At 46.9% G+C, this 16,744-nt stretch overlaps 1 protein-coding gene across 2 annotated transcripts in view; it reads right to left on the reverse strand.

The window, feature by feature from the left end:
• Positions 1 to 16,401, reverse strand: part of Emilin2 (elastin microfibril interfacer 2) — a 59,720-nt gene extending 43,319 nt beyond the window's left edge. For both annotated transcript variants that reach the window (NM_001431280.1, XM_087566543.1), the window contains 2 exon segments: positions 15,599 to 15,721; positions 16,158 to 16,401. In NM_001431280.1, the coding sequence (NP_001418209.1) occupies positions 15,599 to 15,721; positions 16,158 to 16,300 (266 nt within the window). In that variant the 5' untranslated portion in view covers positions 16,301 to 16,401.
• Positions 16,402 to 16,744: the final 343 nt, after the last annotated feature.

Consider the following 16,744-nt stretch of genomic DNA (forward strand, 5'->3'; position numbering starts at 1 on the left):
CAAATAACCCTATTAAAACATGGGGTACAGAACTAAACAAAGAATTCTTAGGATTATCGAATGTCTGAGAAGCACCTAAAGAAATGCTTAATGTCCTTAGTCATCAGGAAAATGTAAATCGAAACAACCCTGAGATTCCACCTCACACCAGTCAGAATGGCTAAGATCAAAAACTCAGGTGACAGCAGATGCTGGCGAGGGTGTGGAAAAAGAGGAACACTCCTCCATTGTTGGTGGAATTACAAACTGGTACAACCATTCTGGAAATCAGTCTGGAGGTTCCTCAGAAAATTAGACATTCCACTACCTGAGGACCCACCTATACCTCTCCTGGGATGACACCCAAAAGATGCCCCAACATATAAAAAAGACACATGTTCCACTATGTTCATAGCAGCCTTATTTATAATAGCCAGAAGCTGGAAAGAACCCAGATGCCCTTCAACAGAGGAATGGATACAGAAAATGTGGTACATCTACACAATGGAGTACTACTTAGCTATCAAAAACAATGACTTCATGAAATTCATAGGCAAATGGATTGAACTAGAAAATATCATCCTGAGTGAGGTAACCCAATCACAGAAAAACACACATGGTATGCACTCACTGATAAACGGATATTAGCCCAAAAGCTCGAATTACCCAAGATATAATCCACAGACCACATGAAGCTCAAGAAGAAGGATGACCAAAGTGCAGATGCTTCACTCCATAAAGGGGGAACAAAATATTCATAGGAGGGATACAGAGGCAAAGTTTGGAGCAGAGACTGAAGGAACAGCCATTCAGAACCTGCCCCACATGTGGCCCATATATACAGTCACTAATACTAGACAAGATTGATGAAGCTAAAAAGTGTGTATGCTGACAGGAGCCTGATATAGATGTCTCCTGAGAGACACACCCAGAGCATGACAAATACAGAGGCAAATGTTAGCAGTAAACCATTGAACTGAGAATGGGACCCCCGTTGGAGGAATTAGAGGAAGGATTGAAAGAACTGAAGGGGCTTGCAACCCGGTAAGAACAATGCCAACCAGGGGTTGGGGATTTAGCTCAGTGGTAGAGCGCTTGCCTAGCAAGCACAAGGCCCTGGGTTCCGTCCTCAGCTCCGGGGTTGGGGGGGGGGAGAGAACAATGCCAACCAACCTGAGGACTAAACCCCTACCAAAAGACTATACATGGACTGACCCAGGGCTCCAGCTGCATAGCTGAGGTAGCCTTTGTTGGGCCCCAGTGGAAGGAGAAGCCCATGGTCCTGCCAAGGTTGGACCCCAGTGTAGGGGAATGTCAGGGTGGGGGGCTGGAAGAGGTGATGGATGGAGAGGGGAACACCCTTATAGAAGAAGGGGAGAGGGAGTGAATAGTGGGCTTATGGACAGGAAACTGAGAAAGGGAATAACATTTGGAATGTAAATTTAAAAAACACAATTAAAAAAGAAAGAAGGAAAATACTGACAGCTTCCATTGAAGATTTGTTGGCAAGGGTGGATGGAAGGATTAACAAAAGGTTTGAGAGATTTGGAGAAGAGGGACACCAGCCAGAGGATGGCTCCACAACGGGGCTAGCCTCCTCCATCATTCACTAAGGAAATACCTAAGGCTTGTCTACAGCCTGACCTTATGGAGGTAATGTGTCTTGAGCCTCAAACGATTCAAGTTTATATTAAGTTGACATAAAACTAGCCAGGACAGCACACACACACACACACACACACACACACACACACACACACACACAATCACTGTGAAGCCACAACCTCCCCTTTCTTGTTCATCCCAAAATCATACACTAATATCAATATCACCATAAAAACACTGTACAAATTTGAAAAGGCCCACAGTCTTATGAACTCAAACACTTTAAAATATTTGGTCTCATCTCTTTAAAATATCTAGTCTCTTTTAAAACACAAATTCTTTTTGAGGTCAGCCTGATCTATATAGCAAGTTCCAGAGAAGTCAAGGCTACACAGAGAAACCCTGTCTCGAAAAGCAAAACAAAACAAAGCAAATTAACAAAAGAAAACAAAAATCAGAATCTTACAAGACCCCAAACTTCTCAACTATAGGCTCCGGTAAAATAAAAATCTATTATTGTTATTATTATTATTATTATTATTATTATTATTATTATTATTGTTATTGTTATTTTACTTCAAGAGGGAAGAACTAAAACACAGTCACAATCTGAACAAATGAAAACCAAACTCCAACTGTGTAAAAAGCTCAGTGCCCAATCCAGAGTCTGGAATCCACTCATGAACTCCTACCCTCTGCAGCAACCCAGCTTGTCTTCTCGACTCCAGTGATCTGCATACCATCACAACTACTGTGCCACTAGGCACAGTTCTAGCATCCCATGGTTCCGGCATCTCCAAAATTCTGGAGTCTGTTACTGCAACTGGGCTGCACTTTCACCAATAGCCTCTCCTGGGCCCTTTTCAGGGACTACCCTACCATACAGTGCCATGCCTCCACTGCCCTCTGTGACCCCTTCTTGACTTTAAAATCAGTACCACCTGGTGACTATTACCCTACTACCAAGTTCAGCTGCTAACACTAGGTAAGACCTTACCTGCCGCTGGAATACAGCTTTCAGACTCTGTGCTGACTCTGAGGAAACCACTTCCCTTAGATTTCACCTCAGTGATGCTAGTCTCTTCTTAATTTCCAGGTGACCAAGAAGGATTGACTCAGCAAAGCAAAGAGTTCACTTGATTGGCTCTTGTCTCGTGCTAATCAAAGGTGATTCTTCAGCTGCAACTGACCGGACACCATGTAATGGTAATTCAACCTAGCAGATGCCCCTGAAAGGGTCTTTAAACTTCCCTCTAGAACTTTACAAATCTGACCTCCAGTGTTTGCATGGTTCCCAATATCCTATCTTCCAGGCTCCCACAAAAGAGCCCACAGAAGAGGAGAACAGGCTGAACATGCCATGAGGAGCAAGCCAGTAAGCACTCAATGGCTTTTCTAGCCCAAAGTTCCAGAGTCCTACCACAATACTTCCCCAAAAAACATGATCAGGTCTGACACAGCAATACCCCATAGTCTTGGATCCAATTTTTGTCTTAGTCAGAGTTACTATTGCTGTGAAGAAACACCATGATCAAAAGCAAGTTGGGTGTTAAGGGTTTATTTCACTCACAGTTCCATATAACAGTTCATCATCCATAGTCCATCACTGAAGGAAGCAGGGCAGGAACTCAAACAGGGTAGGAACCTGAAGACAGGAGCTGATACAGAGGCCATGGAGGGGTGCTGCTTACTGGCTTACTCCTCATGTGGCATTAAGCCTGCATTCTTATAGAACACAGGACCACCTGCCCAGGAATGGCACCACCCACAATGGGCTGAGTTCTTCCCCATTAACCATTAATTAAGAAAATGCCCTACAGGCTTGCCCACAGCCTGGTCGTATAAAGGCGCAATTGAGTCCTCCCCCTCTCTGCTGACTCCAGCTTCTGTCAAGTAGACATAAACCTAGCCAGCACAGCACACCACCTTAAACACAATGTTGCCTTTGAGGGAATATACACATGCTGAAACAGTAAATTACATGACTTCAAATATATATTTCATGCAAATTATGCCTCAAAGCTGGTGTGTACGTGATTTGTTTGTTTAATACCGGTTTTCTCTATGTGGTCCTGGTTGTTGGAGAACGAGTTATGGTGACCAAGCTAGCTTCAAACTCACAGAGAATGTATTTGTCTCTCCCTCCTCACTTCTGGGAATAAAGGTGTGTGCCACCACACACACTGTAAAGTTGTTGTTTTTAAGAAATGAACCTTTTCTTCATTCAAGTATTTTAGCATCTGCAGGCCTAGCTGGTGGTGCAGCTCAAAGCTAAGATGTGAGTCTACCACACATAAAGGCAGGCCCCCAATCAACCCCAGCTCCCAAAAGTAAAAATAAATAAATAAAGTCTCCAAGTTTGAGGAAACAAAGTGCTCTGGTCTTCAGTTTAACCAACGACCGTAAGTCTCAAGTAGCAACTAAAGGCAGCATCACTAAGTCCTTTTCAGAATGAGGAGCCATCCTTTTTTCATTAATTTATTCACTTTATAGCCTGATCAGAGCTCCGCCTGTCTCCTCTCCTCCCAGTCCCTCTCTCTTCCCTCTCTTCCCTCTGTGCCCCTTCCCTGTCTTCTCAGAGAAGAAGAGACCTCCTATGGATATCAACCCACCTTGGCATATCAAGTTGAAATAGAACTGGGCACATCTTCTATTTAGACTAGACAAGGCTGTCAAGTTAAGGAAAAGGGATCCAAAGGCAGTCAACAGAATCAGAGACAGTTCCTGCTCCTCCTCCTGTTAGAGGTCCCACATGAGGGCCAAGCTATACATCTGTTACATACGTGTAGGAAGGGCATCTAGGTCTGTCCCATGTATTATCTCTGGTGGTTCGGTCTCTGTGAGCCCCTATGGGCCCAGGTTAGTTGATTATATAGGTTTTCTTGTGGTATTGAAAGAGCCAGACTTGGGGTTAATCTAAAGCCAGTGAGAAAATTCCACCACAAACCTCCAAGCACTAAGACCCTTCCAGGGAGGGTAGAGCTAGTTTAGTTCCTGAAATAGCTACAAGCCAAACTGTCAAACAAAGCCACCTGTGACTCCCAAGGGACACCCCTTGACTTCCAATGGAACCCCCCCTTGGAAAGTCCTGAACAGCACACTGAGTTGACTTAAGAGTTGTTTTGGTCCACCAAATGCACATAGTACTCTGCCCAGTTACTATTGTTTGAATTCTGCCCCAATTGTTTGAATTCTGCCCTTATCAAAGGTATATAACTTCCTGTTAGAATTTGCTCAGGGTCGTCTCCCTCTTGAAGTGGGTCGGCCCCAACATGTTGGAACGATAAAATTCCTCTTGCTTTTGCATCGATCACCACCTAGGTCCTAGAAGAGGTTCAATTCGAACCTCACAGTATCTTTGACCTCTCTGACATCTTCAATCTCCCCACACCGTTCTTCCACAAGATTCCCCAAGCTCTGCCTAATATTTGACTGTAGGTCTCTGCATCTGTCTACAAGTATAACAGTATCATTAACGGTGTCTGAGGTGGGTGCTCTCTCTCTCATGGCATTGGTCCAGTCATTAGTTGGTTGTCCCCTCAGTCTCTGCTCCCTCTTTATCCCTGCACCTCTTGTAGGCAGGAACATTGTGGGTGGAAGGTTTTGTGGCTTGGTTGGTATCACCATCCCTCCCTCTACTGAAAGTCTTGCCTGGTTACAGGAGGTGACAGTTTCATGTTCCATATCCCGTACTGCTAGATTCCTGAGAATTTCCATTGGAGGAGCCATATTTTTATAAAAGGTTTCTTTTTGGCAACACGGTCAATTGTTTTGCCTATTGGAAACTTAAGTTTAATTTTTTTTAACCTTTAAAGTATAGGCTTGGGGCTGAAGAGATGGCTCAGGGGTTAAGAGTACTTTTTGTTCTTCCAGAGGACCCAGGTTCTTTTCCCAGCACCTGCTGACTCACAACTGTCCATAACTCCAGTTCCAGGGGATTTGATGCCCTCTTTTGGCCTCCTTGGGCATGAAGTATACACATTGCGCAAATACACACAGGTGAGTAAAACACCCCCCTACACACACACAAGTAAATAAAATAAAATTAATTTAAATTATAAAATAATAAGTGTAGCATTGATGAGTAAGACAGTCGAGACTCTCCCTTCAGAGTACTAGGCTGCAGAAAATTATGTATAAAAATAAACAGATATTAGCTTTTGAAAATACAGGGGCTGAGGGTATAGTCCAGTGCCTAGCATGTACATGGCCCTGTGTCCAAGCCCTAGAGCCAGAAAGAAAAGAAGTTACAACAGACCTTGAAAATGACCCGGTGATTCTGGCTTTAGTTTCTACTTGAGATTTCTCATAGGTTTATTATTCAATTATGTATCGCAAAGAATGGTCACTGACAAAGGCCTGGTGTCATACTGTTGAAATCCCAGCACTCAGAACTGAATCAGGAGGGCCTGTTAGTTCAAAGCCAGCCTGAGCTACACAGGCTCTTGTCTTTAAAAAAAAAAAAAAAAAAAAAAAAAAAACGAAAAAAACAAGAAACAAAAAGAAAACGGCTAGGCGGTAGTGGTACACTCCTTAACCCCAGCCCTCAGGAGGCAGGCGGATCTCGGAGTTCGAGACCATGCTGGTCTACAAAGTGAGTTCCAGGACTGCCAGCGCTATACAGAGAAACCCTGTCTCAAAAACAAAGTAGAAAACAGGCTGCTGAGATGGATAAATCACCTGCGGCCAAGACCAATGGTCCCATCCCCAGGACTTCAGAAGATGTCCTAGCAGTCGTCTTCTGACTCACATAAGAATGCTGTGGTACACACACCCCAAAATATAATAAGAAGAAAAATATTGAAAGTCAGTCAGGATTCATGGATTTCCAGTTTTGATTGTAATGTGGGGAGTTGAGTGGCATTTCAAGCTTTGGTTCAAAAGCAAGCTACGAATGCCCTTCTGTGTTCCCTCCTGTCCCCAAATGCAGTGACACAGTGACGCCTTCCCTTTGCAAGGCCAGGCTACATTACAGTGCATCATCATGGGGAAGAGCCTGTGTCCTATCCTGACTGCTGTGCTGGCCCTGCAGGCTGCTTCAGGAAGTCACTCCGGAGCTAGAGACGCAAGCCAGGCCTGGACACCGCCAACCTTTGCAGGCTAGATTCAGAGTCTGAGAAGTTGAAAACGTCGAGAAAGGCTCGCTGCCGCCTCCCTGCCGAAGCCCTTCATCCAAACATGTGAGAGGACTGTGCTTAGCAGACATGAGGCTTCCAGCTCCATCACCAGGAAAAGAAATGAACGAAGGGGAAAGGGAGGGTGAGTGGGTATGGGAGAGGGCTCTGTGGTCTGGCAGGAGCCAGAGAAAGGCTTTAATGGAGACAAGCCTCCCATGAAGGGCCCGATTGCATAACCACCCCCACCCTGAGCTCTGTTGCAATCGGGATCTGCTGCTCTCAACCTTCTATCCTCAGATATAGAGAAGCTTCAGTTCACAGAAAAACAAGCAGTATTTCCCCCAGCTCAGGCCTGGAAGGCATTTTTAGGCCTTCATCTCATTTATTTGTGTCTGGCACGTTAGTGAAACAACTTACAGCCAAAAGTAAAGTCTTAGCACCTTTTTGGGTTTTGTTTTATTTTATTTTTTTCTTGAGCCATGGCCTCACTGTATGGTCTTGCCTGCCCTGGACCTCCCTATGTACAGCAAACTGTCCTTGAACTCGTAGAGATCTGCCCGCCTCAGCCCCCTGTGTGTATCTCACCACGCTGTGTGCAAGGGACCATGCTGAGCTAATTTCTGCAAAGCGATAACCAGTTAAACCTGCTCGACTCCAAAAATAGGAGGAACACAGAGAAGCAGCAGCAGATTCCCTCTCCTGGAAGTGACCAGCTTAAGGCTTTGCCCAAACTGCTCTCCTCTTTGCCAAATGCATAAGTGAAATATATTGTCCTGAAGGGCTGGCCCGGCAAATCAACATTTTTAAGGGTATTACCTCATCTTTTGGTATTCTTGGGGGGGGGTTGTGAGAACAGCTGGGTCCTTCCAAATGACACACCCCAAAAAGTTTGCCTTCCACAGCATTTTTGAACCACCCCAGCACCCTGACCTCTTTAGATAAGAAAGGAGAAAAGTTAGTTTAATGTTAATTCTCTCACTATCCTCCAATGTGAACCTCCATCACAGTGAAAACTACGCTGTGTCTCCCTTCAGTCCTTCCTGTCAAACTGCTCTCCACAGCTGCTCTTTCCGGACGATACAAAGACGACGGCATTTGATTAGTTGTTCCCTACTAATTTTAATCCCAGAAAACTGATTCATGGAAGAACTAAAGCAGTTAATTCTGAGTTGGAAAAAAAAAAAAAAAGAAAGTCACATGACCAGCAGTAAATCAGGACGCTCTGTGACAGACTGGAAACAATCTGCCTATTGGCAGCTTATCAGCCCAAGGTTTAAAACCCTCCTGGGAAGGAGGGTGTGACTGTTACACTCTTACCTACTGCATTATATGAACTCAGCAAGCATGAGTGCTTCTTAATGCCCTCCATATGTGGGAGGTTCCTGAAGAATTTGGGGGTGTGCGTCTCAGTGGTATAGCTGATGTGTGTAGCACATCCTGGATCTAATTTCCAGCTCCGTAAACCAAAACAAAAACCAGGCAACGTAGCAACATTTCAGCGGCCAAGAGACAATGACCTGGAGAGCTGCGCTGGTGGACCACATCAACACCCTGACTAAGGAGCTGATCTACCAGTTCCTCTGCACTGCAGAAGCAGCGACACGTGCCATGTGCCTTACTGCAGCGTACCTCTTGCTGGGCACTCCCTTGTGGACCCCAGGGCTGGCTCCATGCCCAGCAACTCTTGAGGTTTAAATACTTTTTAAAAGGTTTATCTTCAGCACATTGTTTCCTTATTATCTCGGGCCACTCAGTCATTCGCTCTCTTGAGCACTCCAGTCAGCAAGACCCTCAGCTCTGAAGGCTTCAGACAGCAACCCTCATGAGGCAGCAGCCTCAGGGCTCAGGAATGGGTACCCACAGCATTCGGCTAGGTATACCTCACATTGCTGTGACAGTGATGTTTTCAAAGTCCTCTCAGCCAGATCAGCTTTCCTCATCTGGGCCTCCTTGACACAGCTCTGTCTTTAGTCCCGAAAACCATGTGCCTCAGGTGCCTGGTAACTTACCTATGCCTCACAACATGGTGGTGAGGGTGGTGTCTGGGGGCTCAGGCCAACTACCGAGCCTCCTATCTTCTTAGCCAACACCTGTTGCCATCCACATGCTTGGATTGAAGCCACCAAGGAGAGCCTGGCCTGGGTGGCCTATCAGAGCTCCCTATAGACTAGGCTGCCTACACCCACGACCACACCCACACCCACAACCACACGCACGGCCACCCACCCTTTCCTGGCTGCCTCAGTATTTTAACTCAGATAACTACCATGTGTTAATACAGGCCAACAGAGAAAGACCAACTGACAGAAATAAAACACTCCAACAAGAGATGACTGTTTTTCCCCCTTCTTTGCTGTTTGCTGTTTTGTTTTTTATGTGTGTGGGTTTTGGTTTGGTCGTTTGGTTTGGGTTTTGTGGAGACAAGGTTTCTCTGTGTAGCCCTAGAACTCTCTCTATAAACCAGGCTGGACTCTAACTCACAGAGCTCTGCCTGCCTCTGCCTCCCTAGTGCTGGGATTGAAGACCCGAGCCGCCCCTGCCAGGCCAGCTGCTGCTGGTTTTTTGAGTTGTTTTGTTGTTGTTAAGACCATGGCTTCTATTTAAATTGTTTTCCTTATCTCCAAGATTAAAAACAAAAAAGTTAGGAAGAGAAACACAGAAGTTTGGGGTTTTGTTTTGTTGATACTGGGGATTGAATCCAGGGCTTTACACCATAGTCATTTTCCTGAGACCCCAGTCCGTGCCCTACCTACTCTGAGCTGGTAACAAGAATAATAACTATGGGAATATTCTGGAAAGATCTTTCCAAACACAGGAACAAGAAACCTGGAAGGCAATCTTGAGTTCTATAGGAAGGTGTAACCCCAAAGGGCAGGAGGATGAAAGACCCCCAAAAAGATCCCACAGCAGCCTTGTGACCCTTGGGTTTAAATGTGTGGTTCCTCGGCCTCCCTGACAGGTGTTCTATGACACCAGCTCAGCCCTCTGCAGCTGATTCCAATGCTGAGGAGCAAGGCCTTCGCTCTGAACCACCAACTGTGTGCCAAATGTTTGTCTAAAAGGTAAAAGGGAAGGAAGTACCCCCCTCTGAATCGGATGGGATAGTGTTCCTGGAGACAAATGTGTGAGGAGCTGTCTGGGGTTTTGTTTTAGTCTTATGCATCCTGTACTTGGGAGGGGAAGGGAAAAAAAACTAAAATAAACTATTTTTCCTGGCAAGGAGTGGTCCTTAATAGACAACTTTCCTTCCAACTGTATGACCATCTGCTCCCCTTGGAATCTGAAGATTAGAAGTGTCTTGGAACTTGACCCAGAACTGACACCTGCTGCAGATTCCTGGTCTACATCTTCCCCCAACAGGCACAGGCTCTGAGTGTACTCCACCCAGATCCCTCTCGGGGTTTGTCTTTCCTTTTTTTTTTTTTTTTTTTTTAAAAACTATTTATTTTATATATGTGAGTACACTGTCACTCTCTTCAGACACACCAGAAGAGGGCAATGGACCCCATTACAGATGGTTGTGAGTCATGTGGGTGCTGGGATTTGAACTCAGGACCTCTAGAAGAGCAGTCAGTGCTCTTAACCGCTGAGCCATCTCTCCAGCCCCTGTCTTTCCTTTTTAAGGAGTTAATAGTCCTGGGGATGTAGTCAGTGGTAGAATACTCATCTAGTATGTGAAACTCTCTGGGACCAATGCTTAGCAGAGGAGAGGGGAGAACAACTAATATCTAATATGGACAAACATCTTTACAGAAGAAAAATTACAGGAAAAGCAGAAAGGAGGCTGAGTAAACACAGGCAGACAGAAGCAGACCCTTCCCTGAATCCTGCCTGGGTCCCTACTTCCAAGGTCAGCCCTCTTACAAATTCTCCACAGCAGCCACACACACCCCAACCCACCATCATCCCCATTCTCATTGGAACGAAGGCCCTCCTCCCCTCTGCAGCATTCTTGACTGCAGCTTTACAGAATAGGTGATGAGGTGGAAGAGAAACAGAAGCTCCAGCATTCAGGAGACCAAGGGAGGAGAGGACCTCCAGTATAAGGTCAGCCTATTGTTAACCAAACAGTAACAAGAAAACAAGCACCAAGGGCCCGAGAGATGGCTCAGTGGTTAATAGCAGCTCTTGCAAAGGTTTAGCTCTCAGCACCCATCTGGCAACTCAGGGGAATCCAATGCCCTTTTCTGACTCTAGGGCCCTAGGCACGTGGGTAGTACACATATAGATTTGTAGACAAAACACATAAAAGTTAATCTTAACCGGGGCAGAGTGGCAGAACCCCTCAATGATCATAAGCATCAATGCCTGGAATCCAACTCTTGGATTCCGGGTACCAGAAATGCTCAAGGGCTGGGTAAGATGACTCCCAGAGGCCATGGTACTTGACACCAAGCCTGATGACCCCTCTCCAGTACCCACGCAAAGGTAGAAAGGAGAGAACCAAGTCCTGACATTATCCTCTGACCCAGACCCAGTGCTGAGCACAGTCACGCCCACCCCTATGCCCACCAAATATATAAAGAAGGAAGGAGAGACTGCCCAAGATGGAAATTCTCTCAGATCTTTGATTTCTTTCCTACCCAATGCAAGGTCCAGAAACTAGCAGGAGAGAGTCCAGATGAATGTAATCATTTCCTTAAGAGAAAGGGCTACGAACCTGCAAGTTGCCCTCAGCTGAGTCTCTCCCGGCTCTCTTGAGCCTCACTCAGCATCCTAAGCCGGGTAGCAGGAAGTCTGTCCTCACTCCTCCATGGCATTGTAAGGCTACTGTGTAACAGAAAGGCAGAACCTGCTTCCAAACTTGAGATGTAAGCCCCTGGATCAAGTCTAAGCTTTCAGCCTGGGCAACACAGTAAGACCTCATCTAAGCAAGTCAGGAATGGTAGGGTACACATGCTGACCCATGCCTGAGGACACTGAAACAGGAGAATTGAGAGTTCAAGGCCACAGGAGGATCATATAGAGAGACCTATCTCAAAGCACCAGAAATGACACACACCATGCACATGCACGCACACACACACACACACACACACACACACACACACACACACAATCTCATGCTAAGTGGAAGAAGCGAATGTCAAAAGGATCGTTTGTATCACCTTCTGGATAGACAGAGAAGATAGAAGATAGCACATTTGTTACCAAATATTGGGGCAGGTGATGGGTACAGAAGCTGTTTCCTCCTTGGTTACACTGGCGGCTACACAGCTGTATACATGTACCATAACCCATGAGTAGGAACACTTTGCAAGGGGACCATTACAGCATGGAAATTATACTTTAATTGAAGTGCCAAGGGCAAGGAAACAAGAGGAAGAAATTCTATATTATACAAGGCTGACCAGAAGGGTACGGGCAGGGGTGAGGTGCTGACGACCCCAGTCTCTTGATGTGGGAAAACAGAAAACCCCCAGCCCCAAAAGCCTGAGCGCTGAGCTGAAAGGCAACGCAAACACATCGCTTACTGCTTGCATCTGGGCTCCCTGGACATCCTGGCCACAGAAAGGACGCCTCCAGATGCCACAAATGCTAACAGCTGTTGGTCCAGCAGAAGGTTCTGGAACTATTTGGAACCTCTGCCATGAAGCATGAAAGAGGGGATGGGTAGTTCCGTCTGGAGAAGAAACACAGTCATTTGCTACCAGCAACCAGCTGAACATGAACACTAAGACAGGAGTAAGACACAGCAGGTCTTTGCTTCTCCATTCCCACCTAAGAGGGGGCCAGCAACACACACCACAACACACACACGCACATACTGTACACACACACAAACACACACTCACACACATACACACACACTGAACACAGACTGTATATACCCACACTGCACACACACCACAACACACACACGCACATACTGTACACACACACAAACACACACTCACACACATACACACACACTGAACACAGACTGTATATACCCACACTGCACACACACACACACACATTCACCACACACATGCACACACACATACACACATCACATACATATACACATGCACACATACACACACAAACACACACTCACACACACACATACACACACACACATACACACACACTGAACACAGACTGTATATACCCACACTGCACACACACACAGACACACATACACATTCACCACACACATACACACATCACATACATATACACATGCACACATACACACACACACAAACACAAACTCACACACACATACACACACACTGAACACAGACTGTATATACCCACACTGCACACACACACACACACACACACACAAACACACACACACATATATACACACATGCACACATACACACATCACATACATATACACATGCACACATACACACACATTCACCACACACATGCACACATACACACATCACATACATACATGCACACACACACACACACACACACACACACGGATGTAGACACTTTCAGACAATAGGAACTATTTGAGTATTTGAGTTAAGGGAGTAGGAGGAGGCTGAGGCTGGAGAGAAAAAGCAAAGAGCTGGACTTGGTTCTGCTACTTTCTAATGACTCTCAGGGATTGCTATAAAAATAGCTAATACAGAGCATGTAAGTCGGCCTCAGTGCCAAGGACTTCCTAACCCAATCATCCCACAGGAAGAATTCCATTGTCTCCCAAAATGTATTCCCAAAGCCAGCCTAGGACCAAGAGGGAGCCTTTCCACAGTAAGAATTTCAGATCTGAGGATTTTAGGAGTGTGCTACCATGGCCGGTTTATGCCATGCTGGGGGATGAGCCGTGCCTTATGCATGCCAAGCAAGTCCTCTACCAATTGAGCTAATCCCCAGCCCCAAATCATCTTTTAAACAAAAAGCGAAGCAAGGAGTAGAGCCTCATGGCTATAACTCCAGCACTCTAGAAGTCAAGGCATGATTACCTTGAGTTCACCACCAGTCTGGGCTATATAGTAAATTTCAGGCTACATAGCAAGCTTTTCTTCAAATACCCAAATAAAAAAACAAAACAAAACCCCACAATTATCACCGAGTATGCTGGTGTATGCCTTAATCTCAGCCCCTCAGAAAACAGAGACAGGCAGATATCTAAACTTGAGGCCAACCAGGATCATATAGTAAGACCCTGTCTCAAAAAACTACCCCTAAAACACAAACTTCTATATATGTATGTATGCATGTATGTATGTATGTGTGTATGTGTGTATGTATGCAAGCAATCATGTATTATATGCGTGTCCACTGTGTACAAGTGTATGCAAATATATTTACATGTATGCAGATGTGTTCAGTGTGTGTGCACACGGGTGCAGGTGCTTGTGGAGGCAGAGATGTCAGGTGCAGGACTCTCACTCTCCTCCTCACCCTCTTGTGACAAGGTCTCTCTCTGAACCTGGAGCTCAGCTGTGGCAAGCAGGAAGTAGCCATCTCACACTCTCCGCCATTCCATAGTGCTGGGGTTGCCTGGCAGTCACCGTCCCCTGATTCAGTCTCAGGGTCTCAGGCTTGCAGAGCAAGTACTTCACCCACTGAGCCATCTCCCCACCCCACCCCTCTTAAGTTTTATTTTTAATGAAAAATTTATCTCTGAAGTGTCATGGTAAGAATTAAGATTATAGAAAAGTACAAAATATAGCTGCTGTATACAGCGATGAAATTGTCCGGGCTGACAATTCAGTTCTAATTTCAAGCAAATCCTTCCGGATTGTGTTGAATACTTGTTTTGTGTTTCTGTCCCAGTGTAAAAACCTCACTTGGCTGTCCTGTCATTAGCAGCTGGCATAGACTGTGAAGTCTAAATCCAAACACAGACCAATTTAAGGCAGGTTGACAGTTCTGAATCTCTGTGATGTCTAGGGAGTTTGCATCAGCTGTTTACCTACATGTTACAAAATAACGGGCTCCCCTGTGTTTCTGCAAGTTTACACAACTTTTTTTTTTATGCCTCCCAGGAACTCTCTAGCCCTGCTCGTGGCTCCCAAATGCAGCCTGGGTGGGACCCAGGACCTACGTGTCTACAGCCTCCTCTGCTCCCTGCCCCCTGAAGCAGCTTGCTGGGATGCAAGCTCAGTAGGTCCTGAGCCTGGCCAGAGACAGAACTGCCCACCACTGAGCATTCTGGGCAGCACTGACAATGTGCTCGAAGACAAACAACTTATTCTTAGTGGAAACAATCCCTATCATCACGTGTCCCCAACAGCCTTTTATCCACACCAGCAGTCTCCTGAGATCCAGCTTCCACAAAAACTCAAAGACCTTCCTGATCGCCATTGGACGAGTACAATGTGTCCGCAGAATCTGCACTAACAAATCATTTCCCCCTGTTTTTAAGATGCTAGAATCTTTATGAGCAAAAAGATGGTTAACTTAGTTTTGCTCATGTTCAAGGGCTGATCCGCCTCTGGAGTCCACAAATCTAACTTGAGAAGAAAAGGAATGTTCTAAAGCATCCTGGGGAGGGAGTTTAGTTTAGAAAACCATAAAGCTGAAGAGGATAGTTGGGACAAAACTCACCTACTTCAGAACTCCAACCAGTCAAACCTCTCAGCTAATCCTTCATTTAAACATTTTGGAATCTCTATTCGACCCAGAACATACAATATGGATCTAATTAGGTTCAGCTGCTGCCTTATGTTAGTAATAAAATTGAAAGAGGGGGAGAGAGAGAGAGATGGGGGTGGGGGCTTTGTTCATCCTCTCCTGTGGCCTAGGGAATCACAAACTCCCAAATTTTGCGCATCTTCAAGGTTCACGCAGAACAGCACACTCTTAAATAGCCCAGTGTGGCTGCTAGCTGTGAAGCTCAGACTTTATAGTATAGAAGGTCTGGAAAAGATTTTCTTAAGGGCTGAAGCCCAGCGCTCCACCTCACCCACCCATCCGTCCGGTCCTCGTGCTCCCCGACTTACACCAGAGCGGATGGACAGGGCATCTGGTTCCAGGGACAGTTGTACTGAGCCTGAATAAAACTCTCGCTTCCCTCCTGCACCGTGCAGCTTACGTTCTTATTCACGATGTAGGCGCACCAGTTCCTAGGACAGAGAGAAAGGGGCTGGGTAAAGTTAGAGAACAATGGGGGGAAGGGGGAGACCAGTTGACCCAGTCACCCGCACTGAAGTCAGGAGCTTGCCAAAGCCGCCACCCCAGGGTGCTTCTTGTGTCTGTGGAACACCAAAGAGCCCCACACCCGCGGGCTCTGGGACGTGTTCGTGTTCGGGCTCGGCAGCAGATTCTGGAGTCCTGCCGGACACTCCCCATTGCCCAGGTCCGTTTCAGGATGCTCACGGCGCCTGGTGGGGAGCACATGGTCACCCGGGAATGGTGACGCCCCAAAAGCCCGTGGGGATCTCTCTGCTATCGCGGGTCGCCATTGGCAGGGCAGCTCCGGAGCCCGCAGGCGGATTCGGGAATGACCACCGAGGACTTGGAACTTAGGGCCAGGGGCGAACATAAGGGGCGGACACTTACTTGTTCCTAGCACTGGGCCGCGCGTGGTACCCAGGCTGCGAGCTCGCGTGGCATAGTCCCGCGCCGCCCAGGGCCAGCAGGGCCAGCAGGGCCGGCGTCCAGCGGCTGGGTGCTCGGGGTCGGGGCGGGGTCTCCTGACACATCTTGAGCCCCACAAGGCTGCAGACTGCGGGGCCGCGGGAACGGGCAGCGGACTCGGGTGCTTGGCGGCCCCTCTGGCTCCTTGCCCCCACGCCTCCGCACTGGCCGCTCCGAGGTCCCTCAATGACGCACAGGTCCCCCCGGGTGCCGCCCTCTTTATTTCACTTCCCTCTCCGAAACGTGACTCTTCCCTTCACCATCTCTCGGCCCTTTGCCTCTCCACAGGGGGCTCGGGGGGAAAGAGCCAAAGGGTTAGGAACCGGGTCTCGGTTACAGATTTTCCAATTACACATTCCTTTGGTCTCTTCCCAAACGCCAGCAGCTCCGCCTCTCACCTTCCAAACAGCGCGCCCCCAGCCCCTCCGGAAGTGCAGAGAGCGTCGGACGGTCCCCACCTCGATCCCCGGGGCCTCTCTCCGGCAAGGAGCCCAGGACCACTCCATCAG

Source organism: Rattus norvegicus, chromosome 9, assembly GCF_021556685.1.
Source record: "Rattus norvegicus strain SHRSP/BbbUtx chromosome 9, alternate assembly SHRSP_T2T, whole genome shotgun sequence".
Lineage (NCBI taxonomy): Eukaryota > Metazoa > Chordata > Mammalia > Rodentia > Muridae > Rattus > Rattus norvegicus.